We start from the raw sequence: 17,476 nt of genomic DNA, 5'->3' as shown, positions 1-17,476 counted from the left end.
AATTTGAAAAAGGTTTTCTGCGATGTCATACACGGTCCTGCGACCAAATTATTGATTCAAATCAAATGGCTCGAGAGAATAACAACCCAATCGCATAACAACGGAGCAACATGAGCCTTGTGCTACGGTGTCAATTTTGCCAAAAGTCAAAAATCCACTTATTCGTCCAACCCAAGTTGGGTCGTCATCAATTTTATGACTCAATCTAAAGATTTACTACATTATCGAAAATCACGTTAGGAAAGAAAATGACACTAACGCGTTCAATATTCCGAAGAAAATGCGGTTTCCGGTAAACCATGAACGAACTAGTAGAATTCACACGAAAAAAGCGTTTGATCGTAAACTCTCGTATAATTAAAAATCTGCAATAAAAATATAGTGACGAAATTTTCTCTGGTACATCCTCCCGGATCTTCCCAGCAGTCCCAGCACCATTGAATCAATTTTAACAAATTCGTTTCATCGCTCAGAAAAGGTAGTGGAAATATAGGTGGGATCAGGAGCAAAAAAGATGAAATTGGCTCATAGTCGGATAATACCTCGTATATATATATTTTTCCGGTGACAAAGTGACGTCATAAGTAATGTCAGATTTCCCATTCAAGAAGTATTTGTAAAATGTTTTGAAGCCACAATAAGTAGTCGTATGGAAAAAACGAAGAAAAACGAAAAAACACATGAATTTTGTTGTTTGTTTTTCTGATATGTCACAAGTTGCAACGTTTTCACATTGATTACCATTCTTTATACATATATATTTATTTTTTCTACAAATATATATATATATGCATGTACGCGTATGATCGAATAGTAAACATTTGTATAATAAATCAATGCACTAGTTCCAGTTTCACTATAATAAGTATCTCGTACATTGACGTTTTTTTTCGTTTAAAAGTTCGTTAAAAAAATACTATAATTTTACCAACAAAAATATATATTATTACGCGAATCGAATAAAATATAAACGGCTATAGGTTCTCACTATATTTCACCGTGAAATTCATTCGTGAAGGTATCTACGAAGGCTGCGCATTAATTTTTACACTTTATATAATCCGAAATTGGCCAGCGTTTGAGTTAAACATTTTACAATGATCGAGCGTCTCCCGGAGAAAATCACTTCGCGATCTTGTATTTTATCTGTTTTTTTTTCTCCTCATTTTCAACGCAAACGTGTACTTTTTACCATTATGCAGGATAAGATTTGCAAAATTTAAGTCTACAAATAAGTCGATAGACTCCTATGTCGCGGAAGTTTGTTTTTTTGGAGTAAAAATTACTATCGCGTGGTGACATTCGCCATGAGAATCGGGTTTACGCAAAAAATTCGCAAATTTTCGACTTTTGGTATGGTCCTTTTGTTTTGTTGTTTTTCTTCTCTACGAATTTCACTCTTGATCGTTTCCTCGTTTCTCTTATAAATGCAATCTTGAATGCACGACTCGCCAAAAATATTGCGAATTTTTGCAAAATCGATATCGCAACCGCAAAACTCGACGCGCATCGAAAAACGGGGGCCCCCCGATCATTGTGTTGGCTCGATTTTAAAACACGCGTATGTATAAATAATTGACACAGAACGACAGATGCATCTTTTTCAGTTTGCATTACGCGACTCGCGGACTCGAGGCACTCCACTCCGATCCGTCCCAAATTCCTTTCAAATGATAAAAACCTCGCTGCCAAAAAAACCATGACAAATAATCAACCATCCACGTCCCCGGTGACGGGGGAACGGGGGATTTAAAAAATTTGGATTAACGATAATGACGACCTAGTCGGGCTCATCGGATTGAAATGCCTTCGATTAAGGTAGTCAGAATATCTTCGATTTTTCTTCATCTGTTAGTGCTTCGCGAGTATCGCAAAGCCTTTCTTATACAAGTCGGAAGTAGATTCGGTTGTAGAGCCTGTAGTGTTTCGATTTTTTTTCTAAAAAAATTCTTGTCACATCTTGCCGAAAGATGCGCGGGCAAAGACACTGCTATGCACTAATTTTCTAATTTACTTTTCCCAGATTTCAAACATTGTGGCTTTTTTGTTTTTTTTTTTAAATTCTTACAATCTTTTTTTTTTCCGTACAACTACAAAGTTCAATTCGTCACGTCCCCGCGTCGAGTCTATCCGTTATTAAGTTATAATACAAGACAAAAATATATATAAATTTATATATATATACATATACATATATCGTATGTATTTTGTGTGAAGGAATAAAAACGATGAGGAACTTCGCACGAATATTGATCTTTTTGTTTTTGTCCACTTGGTTTTTTAGTTTTTTTTTTTCTTTTTGGTTTGTTCTTGCTTTTCGAGCCAACAGCGAATATTAAGGCGAATATTTTCGTCGAGTAAATATGTGAGAAGCTCGTTTATCACTGCCAAATAAATAGATTGCCAGTGCTTTGACACCTTCGTTAAATGTTTTTTCCTGCGATTTTCGAGCATCGAAAAGTTGATTTTCGTTTTTTTTCTCTCATATTCTGTTGGAATATTCGTATCGTAATAGTTGGTTTTTTGTGAATGAAGTAGCGACTTATACGAGCTTAAACTTCGATACACAGAGGATGAACCCGTTCATCAGGCGATAGCACGATTTAACCATAAAAATAAGGTCGAAAAAAAAAACAATCATCGTCGGTACGCGAGTTGTTTCTTTTTTTTTTTTTTCGTTTCTTTTTTTGTTTTCCCTCGAATTTTCAACAAACGTTCGAGCTGCCATTTTGTTTTCTTCTTTCCGATCCATCAACTTAATCGTTCTTCGTCTTCGTTCTCCGGTATACGATCGAGTCTAGTAGATAAGACGGTGGGGATAATTCGGATAAACCTGAGGCTGCGAACTCATCAGTCGTGAGAGACTCGCCAAGTCGTTACGACCGTTGTAGGAATCGTAAGCCTGCAAATTGATGGTGGTAACGCTTTTAACACATCCTCGCACTTGCTCGCGAGGCTTTAAGGAGGTTCGAGCGCTCCTTGTGGAAAAATAATTTTCCTACTTTGCACAATGAAATTTTTTAAACAGTTTCAAGACTCGAGCTCGAATTGAGATATTTATTGTTGGGGTTGGCAATTTTTTGAAAACTCGTAAAAGCTCATGTTTAATCTGACATCTTCATTCGCCCGATTACCAGGCGGTGAAAGCTCATCCGAATCTTTCGCACATGCTCTGCTCGTCGCTCGAACTTCCTTCGTGATTAATAATCAATTTTCGAATATTTTTTGCCAGTGCCCTTGTGTCCAGATATTTTTGCACATTTCCCATGGCTTTTTCAACGTTCAAAAAAATTCTTTACCTTTTAGCCCACATTTTGGAAAAAACGAAATCAGACTTTTGATAATCCCGTAGAAAGTGAATCGCCAGTTTTTCTTTATCGTCTCGCTCAATTTAGAAATTTGTTTATCCTCATCTCTTCTTTATTTACAAACCTGAGAACGTTTTCGAGCAACGAGGAATCTTTTTTCCGGTGGATAGTACGATTGCGACGGATAAAGAGCACCGTATTGGGCTCCACCGTATTGCGAAGTCTCGTAAGGCGTGGCGTACTGATTGTCAAGCTGATCGTAGTAATTCACCGGATGGGTTCGGGGGATTCCAATGTCGAAGGGCGAAACAGCTTGCGGCCCGTGCATCGCGGTACCAAAGTGACGGGGAGGCTCCATCGCCACCCACCCTCCATCTGGTACCCAAATATCCACTAATTTATCGACTCTTGTCAAAACGACGACGGAAAGAGTTTGCGGAGGAGGGAGTAGAACTCCTCTTGCCTCTTGGCTAACATTTGTTACCTTATTTCATCGAATTTTCAGGGAATGAAAGGACCTTTAAAGATTCTTAATGATTTACCATTTCTCGGATCCTCTTCATCCAACCCCATGACGCTGCTGTCGTCCTCCACGTTTTCGTACTCGTCGTTTCCATAATTGCGCCAGTTGCTAAAATATTTCAATATTTTCAGGGTCTTTCAACTGCGGGAATAATCGATGGGAAATATTGATGAAAATTCATCTCGTGAGCGAATTTACAGCAGCGTGCGTCACTGATTTTCTCCATTTTCGTGCTATTTCTTCGAACACACATTTACAGATAGTTTTCCAGTGGTTAAAAGTCGTTTAAAAAGATTCCGAGCTTTCGAAATCACTCGTGACGAAGCAAAATTTGGCGGATTGAGGGAAGGAACAAACGTTTGAAAAATCGTTATGCGAAGCAAAGATTACCGGTTGCGCGGTGAGTTTTCCCAGAGCGATAGGAGCGTCAGAAAATCGTCGCGATCGAGTCCGCGTTTGTATCTGGGTTCCTGGTAAACCGGAATGCTGCAACGAGACAAAAATACACCATTTTTTATTTGGTAATTTTTCATTAAAAAACCACTCCCCGGAGATGAAATTTCACCGATTTTTTCCGACTCTTGGACTCTTTTTTTTTTTATTTAATAATTACTCAAAAAGTTTGTCTCCGGGGCCCTCGTCCCCGGCAGACCCATTTTTCAATATTAAACATCATTTTATAATCTTCCTTCTCCCACGAAACACGAAATACAAGAAAAATACTCAATTTCCTATCGTTCCACCGAAATTATTTCTTTTTTTCCGTTCACCATCAAGTTTTCCCAAAAGTTCACGAAGTATTGGATTTGTGGATCGAAGCGTTTTTCACGCAGATTTCCATGAAAAACAAAATCCCGAAAATTCATCCTATTCGATTCGCTGATTTTTTATTGATTGACGTGTTTTTTTTTTTTTTTTTTTTTTAATTTTTTAATTTTTATTTTTTTATTGATCGAACTATTGATTTTGTATTGAAACTTTTCATGCAGATATTTCGTGAAAAAGAAAATCCCGAAGATTCCTCGACTCGATTCGCTGACGTTTGATCGCGAAAGCCAACGTGCAATGAAAAAAAGAAACGCTAAAACCGAAAAAGAAAACTTTTCGATAAACCGATCAACGTCTTTGGACCAACGCCTTCCGGCAGCACGTTCACTCGTGTACGTGTCTTTCGATCCGTTTTACATATATACACAGTTGCGCACAGGAAGTTGTGCACTCGTTGATGCCGCGGGGGCGTCGTTGAACAGCCCCAGTTTTATCTACGACTCTTAAAAAGAGCGCGCCGCAGAGCGAGAGAGGGAAACCGAGCGATGGTCGCGGAGGGTGGTGCGGAGTCGCCGAAACTGACCCCATCTTTGACCCACTTTCCCCGGCTAGCTGTTCCATTCAGCTTTTCCTTCATCTGTTCGCGATGAGGCGCTCGAGACACCCAACCTCACCTCGCTGCACCAGCAGAGTTCTCTTGCGTCACGAGTATCGAACGCTCCCTGCCCCTTAAAGCATATACGCACTGATCCCCTTTTACCTTCATACGTTCTCGTCTATCACACGATGATTTTGTGATAAAAATTCCTACATCTCATGAAATAATAAATGAAGCTGGAAACGAGGTTTATTTCGAGCTATTTGAGCAATTTGAGCGTTATTTCGAGCGATTTGGACTGTGGAAAATTAAAGCTCGAATTTCCGAGCTAAAATAAACGAAAAGAAAATATTGATGCTCGTGTTTCCTGGAAAGGCACGGCTTCAAGAATTGTTACGTTCGATCAATTATCTTGTTTCTTCTTATCACTTGAATTGGGAATTTCACGAGACCATACTTCGCGAGAAGTTCAAATCTTCAACCTGATTGGAAGCTGAGCTATCTCAGAAAAGTTTTTTTTTTATTTTTTTCAAAAAAGAAACGAGTGGACCGCGAAAGCCCTCGAATTATGGAAACTGAGTGAACAACATTGAATTTTAGTATTCGAATTTTCATCTGGAAGAACTTTGTAGCACCAATTTTAAACGATTGATAACAATCGAAACGAAACGTTGAATATTAAGGTGCACATGAACATGCACGAAACAATTTTCTTAAAATCGTTCATCTTTCCATACAACGAATGAACGTTTCTAACGAAGTTATAAAAAGTAATAAAAATATATTAAGATTGAACGAAATTGGTAACGAGCCCTCGTATAACCCCACATTTGTTTATTTCGCCATTTTGTTTTTTCTCGGCTTGGCCCATTCCTGTCACAGACTTTTTTATATTAACTTTTTATTAAAACTTTTTTCTCGATCCATTTCCCTTCGCGTTTGCCCTTTGCGCTCTTTAAATGCAATTTTTAGCATAAAAAACTATATTATTTTAACCAAGAACGAATATGAAATTTGGGGTTCGGTCAGTGATGAATCCCCGATTAATTAATGCCTTATAATTTCATTCGCCAAAATGTAAGTTGAAAAAATGTATTTACAATTTTTAATCAATAACTCTGACATTAATTCAGAGTGATTATATCTTTAATTAGGGAGTAAAAATCTATCGAATTTAGACACCCATTAAATACGATCCTTCGAGCACGATCTAGCTTAAAAAAAAACAAAACCAGAAAAAAAAATTTCCATGATTTTGAATGCACAATTCGGACTGATACGTAGTTATGAAATATCGTTGATTCGAATACGAATGGCGGCAAATAATTGGAAAAATATAACGCACGCCTCCTTATCGGAATCGACGAGGTATCGTGCCGATAAGAAACAACGCCCTTTGCACGAGTGTTCCCTTCCAGATGTCGGAAACATATACAAAGTATATCTATGTACATATAATAATTGCCTGGCCGAGTTGCGGGTCGAGGGGGAGAAGATGGTAGAACGGATGGAGAGAAGCTGAGCGGGAAAAGTGAAAGGGAGGGCCGCGCGGAAAAACAGATCGATGCTCGTCGTTCCCGGTGCGCCTGAGTAACGATATTCTACAGGTGGGCCTACCCCGGACACACTTGATCGACGTTTTTTCCATATACAACACTCACGAAACTTCGAAAGCACGGTCATCCATAGGAAATTTTGACTGCAACGAGGTTTTTCGAATTTTTTGGATTTTCAACCTCCACGAAAGATAATTCGATAAATTTTTTCACGCTTCTGGGGAATGAGAGATTGAATTGAGAGGATTTGTATAAAACGTTGATTAATCCGAGAGGCTTTCTCACTCGAATCTTGATCCGTATTCATTTAATTAAATTGAAAATGTGATTGGAAAAGGAGGATTTTTTGAACGCCCCCAAATTTGAAAAATTGGAATCTTCCTCCCCCTCATTTTGCTTGCCACGTAATTCGTCTTTTTTTTATTGATCGTCACGAGCGCGGAATTCTTGCCACGAGGGGTTGATTTATTCGAATAAAGATAAACTTACCTCCGCTTAGCCTGGGCGACAGGCTCCGGGATGGCCTCAGTCGTCGTAGGCGAGGAGGATGTCGGGGTCGATGTTGTTGACGCAGGGAGCTGGGTCGGCGCCGATTTTTCCGATCGCTTGCGACGATCGTCTTGCATAATGCTGTACGGATCGTACGAAGGTAAATTCCAGTTCCTCGAGGACAAATCGTTCGACAAAACCTTTTCGTATCTACTCACCAAATGTTTCAATGAATACCTTAAAAAAAATGAAGGTTTTTTCAGACTTGGGCGAAGATGCTTACCCATAGAACTGATCTTTGTTGTACGTCGGGTTGCTCGGATGTTTCGAATTGCTGAAAGATTCGTCCGCGGCTACTTTCGCATCCTCGAGACCGGAAGTGTCCAATGTTCCTGATAAAAATTCGTTCAAAATCGTTCTTCAGACTGCGTTCGATCATTTTATTTATCATTTTCATTGAAAGGGGAAATTACTTTTTTCGGTGTTCGAGGTAAAGGTATTTGAATCAGCTGCGGCTGCGGCTGCTACCGCAGCCGCGACGCTGTCAGCTCTACGGTTCTGCTGATTGCCAAACATCAAAAGTTCCTGGACGCGTTTAGCTGGAAAACAGGGAATTTTTATGTTTTTGTTTATTCTCCGTGGAAATTCTTATCGAACGGGTCGTAATTCTGGAAAACTCCATTCGAGGCTACCTTTTGGCCGCATCGCTTGATCGGCTTTTGACACGTCTTCCATCAAACCGGTGCTCAAGGATTCGGCCGCTACGACCAGGATCCCCAGCAGCAACATCCATGAGCAATGAGAAATCATCTGGAACGAAAGTTACCAGAATTGAATACGCAGCGTTTTCACTAAATTCGTATCAACCCATTTTCTTTGTTATTTCAATAAATATTTGATAAAAAAAAAATTTTTCATATTTTAGGCCCATCAGGACTCGATTATTTTGAAATTCGACCTTTTAGTTAACGAAGGTTTCATTGCAGAATCAAATTTCAATGAGATGGACTGTGAGGGTGAAAAATTTTTATTTTCCGAGTCCCGAAAACAATATTTACGTTGTTGAATACATTTAAGGGCTCTACCCTTATTAGAATTTTCAAAAAAATCGATTTTTTTTTATTGCATTTTTCGAAAGTATAAATATTTAAAAGTATCGTACTAAAATTTTATAAAGATCTGAGCAATCTGAGTGTACTTTTGAGCGACATTTACTTGGCTGTCTGAGCGCGCTAATGCGCTACTGCGTACCCGCCTTTGTTTTTCTCAAAATTACGTTTGTCGACGGCTCGTTGATGAAATCTCCGAAACTATTCAACCGACCCTTGCCAAAATTTTACCGCGTCTTCTTTGTGACCATAGCTAAAGCGCATGTCATACGAATTTTGAAATTTCGAGTGAAACTATTTTTTGTTGCAAAAAACGATGGAAAAAGCGTGCTTTTTCGTAGTTTTTGGAAAAATGCCCACCATTTTATCATTTTTGAAAAAAATAAAAAATCGTACGACACGCGCTATAGCCTTGTGCCTGTTGAATCCAAAACCACTTCTTTTTCTCCGATCGTCCGTTCCAGAGATTTAATCAACAGCGCACACCCATCTTTTTATCGGACCTGTCTTCTCCCCCATTTTTCTGTTCGAAAACAGAGTAAAATAAATATAAAAAAATGTTTTTTTTTGTATATTTTAGAGTGTATTTTTCATTTGTTATAAAATTTTTACACTTTTTATATCCATATTTATAATTTATACCGGTCAAAACAAATCGTGAAAATAGTATTTTTTGTTTGCCCCTCTAATTAGTGCAGACCCCTTAAAGTGCAGAAGCCTCTTCGTCAGGGATTGGGCTACGAGATGAATTTTCGAATTGTCGAACACTTGTTGCGGCGTTGCTCCCGGCCCAATTCTCAAACCCCGCAATATGTTTCATTCATGAATTCTACCAGCCTCAACTCGCGCGGCTCGCAATATTCATAGAAGCTGGTTGGCTTCTCATTCAAGATAACGCGCGAGTGCCCTTAGAGTGTTCGATAGCATAAAATTTATTGAATATTTCCGAGTCGAAAACGGCAAGTGCGCGCGATATGAAAAAGTGGTTTTCCAGGCATCGAGTATCGATGAAGATTTTTATCTTCGAAAGCCGAGATCGCGGAATGAAAATGATTTTTCTGCCTCGACTCGTTACGGGGGAGAGCCAGCCGAGAATGGGAATGAATAAAAATGAGAAATACCTTAGCTCGGTGGGCGGACGAGTGTTTTGTCAAAACCGAAAGTCAAAGCAAAAGCTCAATATTCGCAGCCGATCTTCTTCAACCTCGCGATGAAAGCTACTGTCGAAGCAAAGTTTATTTATGTCTGCCGACTTGGAGTCTCCCTCGAACTCGGCTCTCGCGGTGTATCCAGGACGAGGCTCCGGGTAGGAATGAACGTGTCGGGATGTGCGAGATATTCGAGGCGGAAACCACCGCCGTTTGCTGCACGGTCGATCAACCAACCCCACCCGCGGCTGTACATTTCTCCCTGCTCCAAGATCCCCACCCTTAACAACTCTTTCGTCCCAACCCCGGCTATGGTGGGAGAATGTCGACTCCGGGCTTCAAAAAATCGTCGAAACGAACTTTCCAAAGGCGAGGGGCAAGGGGGGTTGTGAGAAAAGACGCAGAGATCGAGAGCCCGAGGGGTTTGTTGGGCAGTACGAGCCGCGAACTTTTCAATGCGATGTGACACTTGAGATTCCAAATTTCGAGCTAATTGGCGAAGCTTTGTCGGTTTTTATTGAAGATTTTTTGGAAACTCTCGATAAAATGTTTTCGCGTGTACAAATTTGAGTAAAGATTTTACGTTTTAGGGGTCGTCCCTCATCGCGATGTGAAAACGAGCGACTCTCGTTGGATGGACGAGCACGAGCTTCGAAGGATTTTTTCGTGTCCATGGTTACCTCGAGTTTTCCGCATAATCGCGAGGCAAAGATTTTGTACCCCCGCTGCCCGGCGATAAGAGAGAATAAGTATCGAGAAAAAGTGGGAGGGACGGAGAGGGCAAAGAGGATTCCGGGGTGGACTGTGCGGCAGCCCGGCAACGCGGCCCACGCAACAGACTAAACGCCCACGTGACTCGCGAGCACAAATCCTACGCCCACGCTGTGACGAGCCGAGTACCCGAAGCCTGGAAGGAAAGGAAGAAATTCGTGGGAATTTGGACCTCGATGGGGCTGAATTCGAGGTTCGAGCTTGCGCCAACTTTCTCATGACAGATTCATTGTGCTTCGCGGATTCCTCGGACCGCAAACGATTCGTTATTTTATTTTATTTTTATTTAACAAACCCAAACAAACCCGCAAACGATTCGTTATTTCATTCCAATTGTCCTCTTTTGCTCCAAAATCGCTTTCACCTCTGTCAATATGGACCACGATTGTCATTGATTGCCGTCGTCGGCGTGCCCTCGGTGCACGCCTCCAACGAGCCCTCGAGTCAAGCAGCTTCGAGAAAAGCTCCGATGCAGGCCTACCGTTTAACCAAGCACACGCGGAGAAAACGGATCCGTTTTGTATAGTGAAAAATGTAGGGGAGACCGGGGCAAAACGGGATACCTAAGGAAATATCGAACTTTTCACAAGTTTGGGAAGCTCTGTCTATTTTTTACTCCCAAAAACTGAGAAATTTACTGGAATTTTTTTCAATTTACAAAAAACAAAAAATTCCGAGGCGAAAAGGGATACCTCTTAAAGACTCGTGAAATTTTTTTTACTATGATTTTAATTCAATGCACCTGTAACCGAGTGCTTCCGACTTACCGCTGTAAGCGCTGAAAGCGATCTCAGCGCTTACAACGCTCCAACGTACTTCGAACTCTGTAATTCAATTCAAAATTAATTATACGAACAATAACGAAGATTGCCAATGTTTATTTTGTAAAAATTTGTATTCTTCATCCACTGAATCATGGATTCAGTGCCAAATTTGTGCGGAGCGGGCACACGATTCATGTGCAGGTGTAACCACACAATGATGGTCCGCAAACATATATCTGCGAAGCAGTAATTGCAGTTATGCAAATACTTCTTGTATATCTGTGCAAAAACATTTTCACTTTGGAAGTTATGTAAAAAACGAAAATTTGAAAAAAACGAATTCTTTGAAAGAAAAAATCAAAATCGAAAAAAAAAACAAGATAGTTTGGAAAAAATATGTTTCATGTTCTTTTCGGACAAGTATAAAAATTGAAAAAAAAAAAAGACAAAAAAATTTCTCTCATTTCTCGGGTTTTTCATTTTGCCCCGGTCTCCCCTATTATTTTTCAAGAATTTTCAAAGTACTTAGCCACCGACTACAAACAGCATTATATTTTCTGAATTTTTCAACTTTTCGTCCCTTCTATTCTAAACAGCTTTATGTCCATAGCAAAAACAGGGTGTCTAATTTTGACCAGAACAGAAATTTCATGACTTTTAAGGCTTTTTAAGTGAAGGAACAGGAATTTTTCATGATATTTCTTATGGTTCTGATACTTTTTATTCATCTTTTAATTATAAAAAAATTCAATAAAAATAACAAAGAAATGATATTTTATTTTGAAATAAAGAATCTTTTTTTTCTTACAAACTACTCATTCGATATTCGTTTTTATATCGATGATGAGTATTGACGAACCAGACATTGTCGCCACCCCGCGCGAATTTTGAAATCATGTTGAAGAAAACCAAAAAATCGACAATGACAATGAGCGTTGCAGAGATCTTAAAAAATCAGGTTGTTTGGTAATTTTTCATGACATTTAATGATTTTTTCAGGTCCGAGTGTAATTTCATGACATTTAAGAATTTTCATGACTTTTCAGGTCGTTAGACACCCTGAAAAAGTGATGCACGTCAGAACCACATTTCGTTTTGTTTTCGAGTGTTGTTCATCGTGTCCGACTAGCACTTACCGACGAGTGGAAATTTATTGTAAATACGTGTGACATATTTTACCACACAATTAGTTTTTTTCAGGGTTGCCCAAGCATACTTAACAATATAAACATTTGAAGTGACTGAAAACATTTTTTGCTGTGCTTATAGAGAAAAAGTCTCGAGTATTTTTAGTAAAAGGTACGGGTATTGGTCTTTTTACTATGGTGGGTATATAGAAAAACTGTTGTTACTGCTCTTCGAATAAATGCTGCGATCCAGTACGTCCATACTGTCCCCGAGATACTTATTCGCGTAGTACTTACCTCTAGAATTTTTGGCCTCGTATTTTCTGTGCACCGGGGTTCGTACATCGATCACTGAGCGTTGAGCAGTTTTTCCGAGTTCCTAATGGCCTCAACGAGTTAAAAAGCAGTAAGAATCTAGCTGGCTGTATCGGTCGTTGGAACTGTCGATAAAAGAGCGAAATTTATAGCTTTTAATGCTTTTATTTCGTTCTGTTACTTCAGCTGCTACGCCCACCGGGAATCACTCATTTCGCTGAGATTTCTTCGCACGAATTGCTGCCGAGAAGCACTCCAGAGCTTTAAAACCCTTGGGAAGGGCTTGAGAGAGCGGAATTGATTTTATCGCCTTATTTATAGTTAAAACTTCTCGAGCGTATTGAAACTGGGCAGCTGGGTTGAATTTTTCATCAAAAACAGGGATTTTTTCGTTGACGAGCTTACAAATCCGGAGGGTCCAAATTCACACCATTCGTTATCCCTCGCAGCTGCATGTGTGCTCGCCGTAAATATCCGATCTCAGGGAATCTCGGCCGGGGCTCTCAGAATTTTACTACCAGTTGGTAAACTCTTGTGCAGTGATCAAATGAAGCTTCTTCGTGCGGTGATACTGAATAAACATTGTTCTCAACTTCGCCCATTGAATATTCATATTTATTTGATATGCAAATACCGCTTTGAAACTACGAAGAATTAATACGCAGACCGAAATTGACGAAGCGCTCACTCGAATAACGCTCAATCGAGCCCAAAAAAAAAAAACAAGGAAACTGATAATTTTATATAATTAAAAATGATTTATGGAGATTTATCCATGAACTTTCAATTCAATTGCATCGAATCTTCCGTAAATCAGGAGGGAAAAAGGGATCTTATTGCCACGCAATAAAGTTAAAGACATTCGAGAAATTGGATGATATTCGAGGATGAAAATTCCAATAACAATTTGCATAAAACGCGAGCATATGTGCTCAGGGAGGCGAATCAAATTGCTTTATGCGAAGAATATGCTTGAAAAATTCAATAACCGAGCAGGTAAAACACCGCAGAAATTTTCGGGCTCGACGATAAATCGACATTTAAGGGCAAAAAAACGACTATTTTCACGATTTGTTTGACCGGTATGAAATATAAATATGGATATAAAAAGTGTTAACATTTTTTAACAAATGAAAAATACACTCTAAATATACAAAAAAAAACATTTTTTTATATTTATTTTACTCTGTTTTCGAACAGAAAAATGGGGGAGAAGACAGGTCCGATAAAAAGATGGGTGTGCGCTGTTGATTAAATCTCTGGAACGGACGATCGGAGAAAAAAAAAGTGGTTTTGGATTCAACAGGTACAAGGCTACAGCGCGTGTCGTACGATTTTTTATTTTTTTCAAAAATGATAAAATGGTCGGCATTTTTCCAAAAACTACGAAAAAGCACGCTTTTTCCATCGTTTTTTGCAACAAAAAATAGTTCCGCTCGAAATTTCAAAATTCGTATGACATGCGCTTTAGCTATGGTCACAAAGAAGACGCGGTAAAATTTTGGCAAGGGTCGGTTGAATAGTTTCGGAGATTTCATCAAGGAGCCGTCGACAAACGTAATTTTGAGAAAAACGCGTGCGTATTGGCGCGCTCAGGCAGCCAAGTAAACTTCGCTCAAAAGTACACTCAGATTGCTCAGATCTTTACAAAATTTTAGTACGATACTTTTAAATATTTATACTTTCGAAAAATGTAATAAAAAAAAATCGATTTTTTTGAAAATTCTGATAAGGGTAGAGCCCTTAAAGCGGAGCTTCGTAATCTCTTTTCGACGGTAACAGAACCCGAGATTCCAGCTCTAATCGAAGCTTCTATTCGCCTCGTTCGAAATCTATGGTAAATTAAATCGGAAAATCCTTCATTGAAACTGCATACTCGATGTACTGACTAATTACGTAACCCAATTCGTTGAATATATTGGCTTCTGTTCTAATTCCTCTATTGATTTTGTCGAAGCCGAGGTTGCATAACTCTCTAGTTGACTCGATTAGGCCAACCTGTAGTATGAAGCTTGTCTCGCAAGGATATTACGAAACTTTGATCAATCGATGTGGGCTGATTTTATTATTCAGTGAGTTCAAAAAGTTTCGTTTGAGTATCCGAGGACGAGGGTTCCTCCCGAGACCAGATCACACTGCATTAGAACAGGTTTGTGCGCTGGCAGATTTTTCTTTTCCGTATTTCACGCCGGCCTCAAGTATAAAAAGGATAACCAAAGTTGAAGAATTTCGTCCCATCGCTTTCTCCAAAGAAACTTTACAGAAATTTTCATTCCCCCGATCCCATAAACTCACAATTTCTCCTGGTTTTTCTCAAATAAAATAATGATAAAACAACCCTCGACTTGTCGAATTCGACTAAAAACTGAAGAATAAATAATAGGGGAGTGTGGAGTCAACGGTTAGAGTCGAGCAGAGCGAAAGTGAAACGGAAAGTCTAGAAAAAACATTAAATCTTCGTCTCCGTGTGGACAATGTTCCGTTTTGCCCCACTCTCCCCTTTATAAATTGATGAAGGTCACAGCAGCTTGAAATAGCTGGGAATTCTCCGTATAAACGTAAATAATGGGAGAAAAATACGAGTAACGAGATAGGATCGATGAGAACATGGTCAATGAACCGGAACGATTAACTCCTCAATAATATACCGATCGAATCGAATATATTCCGAGAATGATGGAAAAAGGCTGATATTTCGATGCCGAGAAGGAAAACTACGCAGTGAAATGTCCACTCGGTCGCGAGTCCTCTGCAATCGGCATGCGAGTTTCTGCTGCCAGCAATTGTGACTGCTGACTAAAATAGAGGTGAAAAGAACGAAGGAGGAAGGAGGTAACAAAATGCACAGGAGGCACACCAATCGAAGGATATTGGAAAAACAGACTTTTAGGTGATTTCAAGAGACTGTAACTCGGAAAAAAATGATCGTAGGGAAAATGAAGAAAAGCAGATTGTAGCTTGAGGCTTCCAGCTTCAGGATCCATCCTCGCTTTTCAGATCTTTCGTTTTCATAGCTGCCTTAACGTACTTGACAGTACTGAGAGTGAATTTTAAGTTCCCTTCCCTTCGTGTAGGATCCAATTAATTCAACTATTCGACTCAGTAATCATTGAGTAATGAGAAAAAGGGTTGAAAAAATGGCTTCGTGGAAGCAAGAGGAACAGCGAAGGGGAGCAGCGCCGGTCTCGAAACGAACCGAGCTTTTGCGGTAGACCTTTGACGTCACGCAGAAACTGTGGATTGCTGTGCGGCAGGCTCGGTGCTCCCAAGCACGCACGCACGACTACAATAGCCACAAAAGTGCCTGGAAGGGGTGGAACCACTCCAGGGACTCTCACGTCATTTTGATCTCTCCAGCTTCTGGGTCACATATGCGTACGTCCATGCATATTTGTTGACTAAATATAGGACGCGAGAGCACTGGGCACGTATCCTGCGAGCTGGCTGTTCGTCGAGCGAGTCATTTCCATTATCCCCTCGCTCTGTTGGCCACAATACCGCGTGAATAATTGTATCAACAGTTCTCTCGTCGTCCAACGAAATGATCTAAAAGCCCTCGAATGATTCCCTGCTGAATTCGCGCTTTGTAGTTTTTCAAGCTGCGCCGATGCTTCGGGAAATAAAAACTAGGTGAATTAAAAATGACAAATGTTCGTCGAGATTCATTTCGTTTCGTCATCTTCAATATTTACTTTTGTCCTCGTCGAAAATGGTGGAAACGTTTTCGGTTAAAATTCTGCGAGAGTCGACGATCCCGTTCGTAATTTCGGTCGCAATACTTCCTAGTGTTTTGCCTCTTTCGTCGAAGACGAACAATTCGGAGTCCGCGTGTCTTCTCTTCACTTCGAAGACGAGCAAATTATTTTTCCTTTCCTCGCTCTCGTTTTCTTCCGCGAGATAGAATAATTTGATCTGAAATATTGACGATTCAATCAGCCGATTTCCATCCGCGCACCGTTCCAGCAGATTTTTCACCTGTGGAAGAGAGCACGAAAGGTGTCATTTGGCGGCGTGAAACGAGGCTGGCCAATCGGGGCATACACGCACGAGGTTTCTCTCAATGACCCACACCGACGAACGTTTCTAGGCTTTACGTGTGTAAAGGGAGAAGAAGAATTTTCGATGCCTTGCGGCGAGGCAGGACGGAAGCAGCGGGGGTAGGAAGCGTGCCCGGAGTCAGCCCGGATCGATGCATCTTCTCGAGCTGCGCAGTGCGAGACTCGCCTGTTGATATACGAAAAGCTTTTCATTCATGAAACTCCCAGACCTCCTCGACTCGACGCAGTTTGCCCCTCGGCTCTTCTGCCCCTCTTCGTTATCCCGCTGTTCGAGGATACGACGATCCTCGGGATCAAAGCGTATGTTTTATTAGTGTCATTACGTTGGGGAGTGGGAAGTCATTTTTTAGGGGACTTACCATCGAAATGGATGCGAAGACTCTCGAAATTGACGTTCCTTTGGAATTTTCGTCGACGCTTGCGAAGTTATAAATATTTGAGTCGAACTGCTGCTGGGGCTATCGCGATAAATCTTATGGAGTTAGAGCCAGATTGCTGAAAAATTTCGAAACAGGCTTGATCAGTTTTCGTACATTATTTACCGATCGATTACCGTCATGGAAAAGCTTGATTTTCTCGTAGAATCTTGATCAAAGCTTCAGACAGTCTGGAAGGAAGCTCCTCCACATTTGAAGAACATTTTTCGAGTTTTTATGTGATTTTTTTTCAACAATAGAGTGAAATTCTCCAGAATTTACGTATGAGATAACCGTTATATTTTTGAAAACGTGAAAAACGACCTTGACCGAGTTTTAGCCATCGTCCGGGGCTGTCCGACTGTCCGCACACTCCCCTCGACAATATCGACGACTACTTTAAACAGCCTTATTTCGCTAATTTCATGACGCTGTTAAATTTTATGTGATGTTTCTAGATTTTTCTCCCACAGACTCATCGTATGAGCGCTACGTGGACCTTTAAGGAGGGTGGCTAGGGACGATA

The 17,476-nt window shown here is 40.2% G+C and overlaps 1 protein-coding gene across 1 annotated transcript; it reads right to left on the bottom strand.

Annotated features, from left to right (window-relative positions):
- Window positions 1-530: 530 nt before the first annotated feature.
- LOC122408545 (prohormone-2-like) lies at window positions 531-9,680 on the bottom strand. The gene is made up of 9 exons (XM_043415362.1): window positions 9,473-9,680; window positions 7,935-8,052; window positions 7,716-7,841; window positions 7,526-7,634; window positions 7,243-7,452; window positions 4,222-4,317; window positions 3,851-3,939; window positions 3,433-3,683; window positions 531-2,902 (listed from the first exon to the last, which is right to left on the bottom strand). Exons 2-9 carry the CDS (start codon window positions 8,050-8,052, stop codon window positions 2,798-2,800), a joined length of 1,104 nt encoding a protein of 367 aa, XP_043271297.1. The 5' UTR covers window positions 9,473-9,680; the 3' UTR covers window positions 531-2,797.
- Window positions 9,681-17,476: the final 7,796 nt, after the last annotated feature.

This window comes from Venturia canescens, chromosome 3, assembly GCF_019457755.1.
Source record: "Venturia canescens isolate UGA chromosome 3, ASM1945775v1, whole genome shotgun sequence".
Taxonomy (NCBI): Eukaryota; Metazoa; Arthropoda; class Insecta; order Hymenoptera; family Ichneumonidae; genus Venturia; species Venturia canescens.
Note: the sequence above shows the minus strand (reverse complement) of the source record. Positions and strands in the feature narration are given on the sequence as shown.

What these genes read in the sequence shown, in the direction of transcription:
- LOC122408545 (XM_043415362.1), bottom strand. Translation starts at nt 8,052, where the DNA reads ATGATTTCTCATTGCTCATGGATGTTGCTGCTGGGGATCCTGGTCGTA. An exon ending in TCAAGCGATGCGGCCAAAAG is followed by an intron (nt 7,842 to 7,934) that starts GTAGCCTCGAAT and finishes CCTGTTTTCCAG; the next exon opens with CTAAACGCGTCCAGGAACTT. An exon ending in GAAAACTCACCGCGCAACCG is followed by an intron (nt 3,940 to 4,221) that starts GTAATCTTTGCT and finishes GAAATATTTTAG; the next exon opens with CAACTGGCGCAATTATGGAA.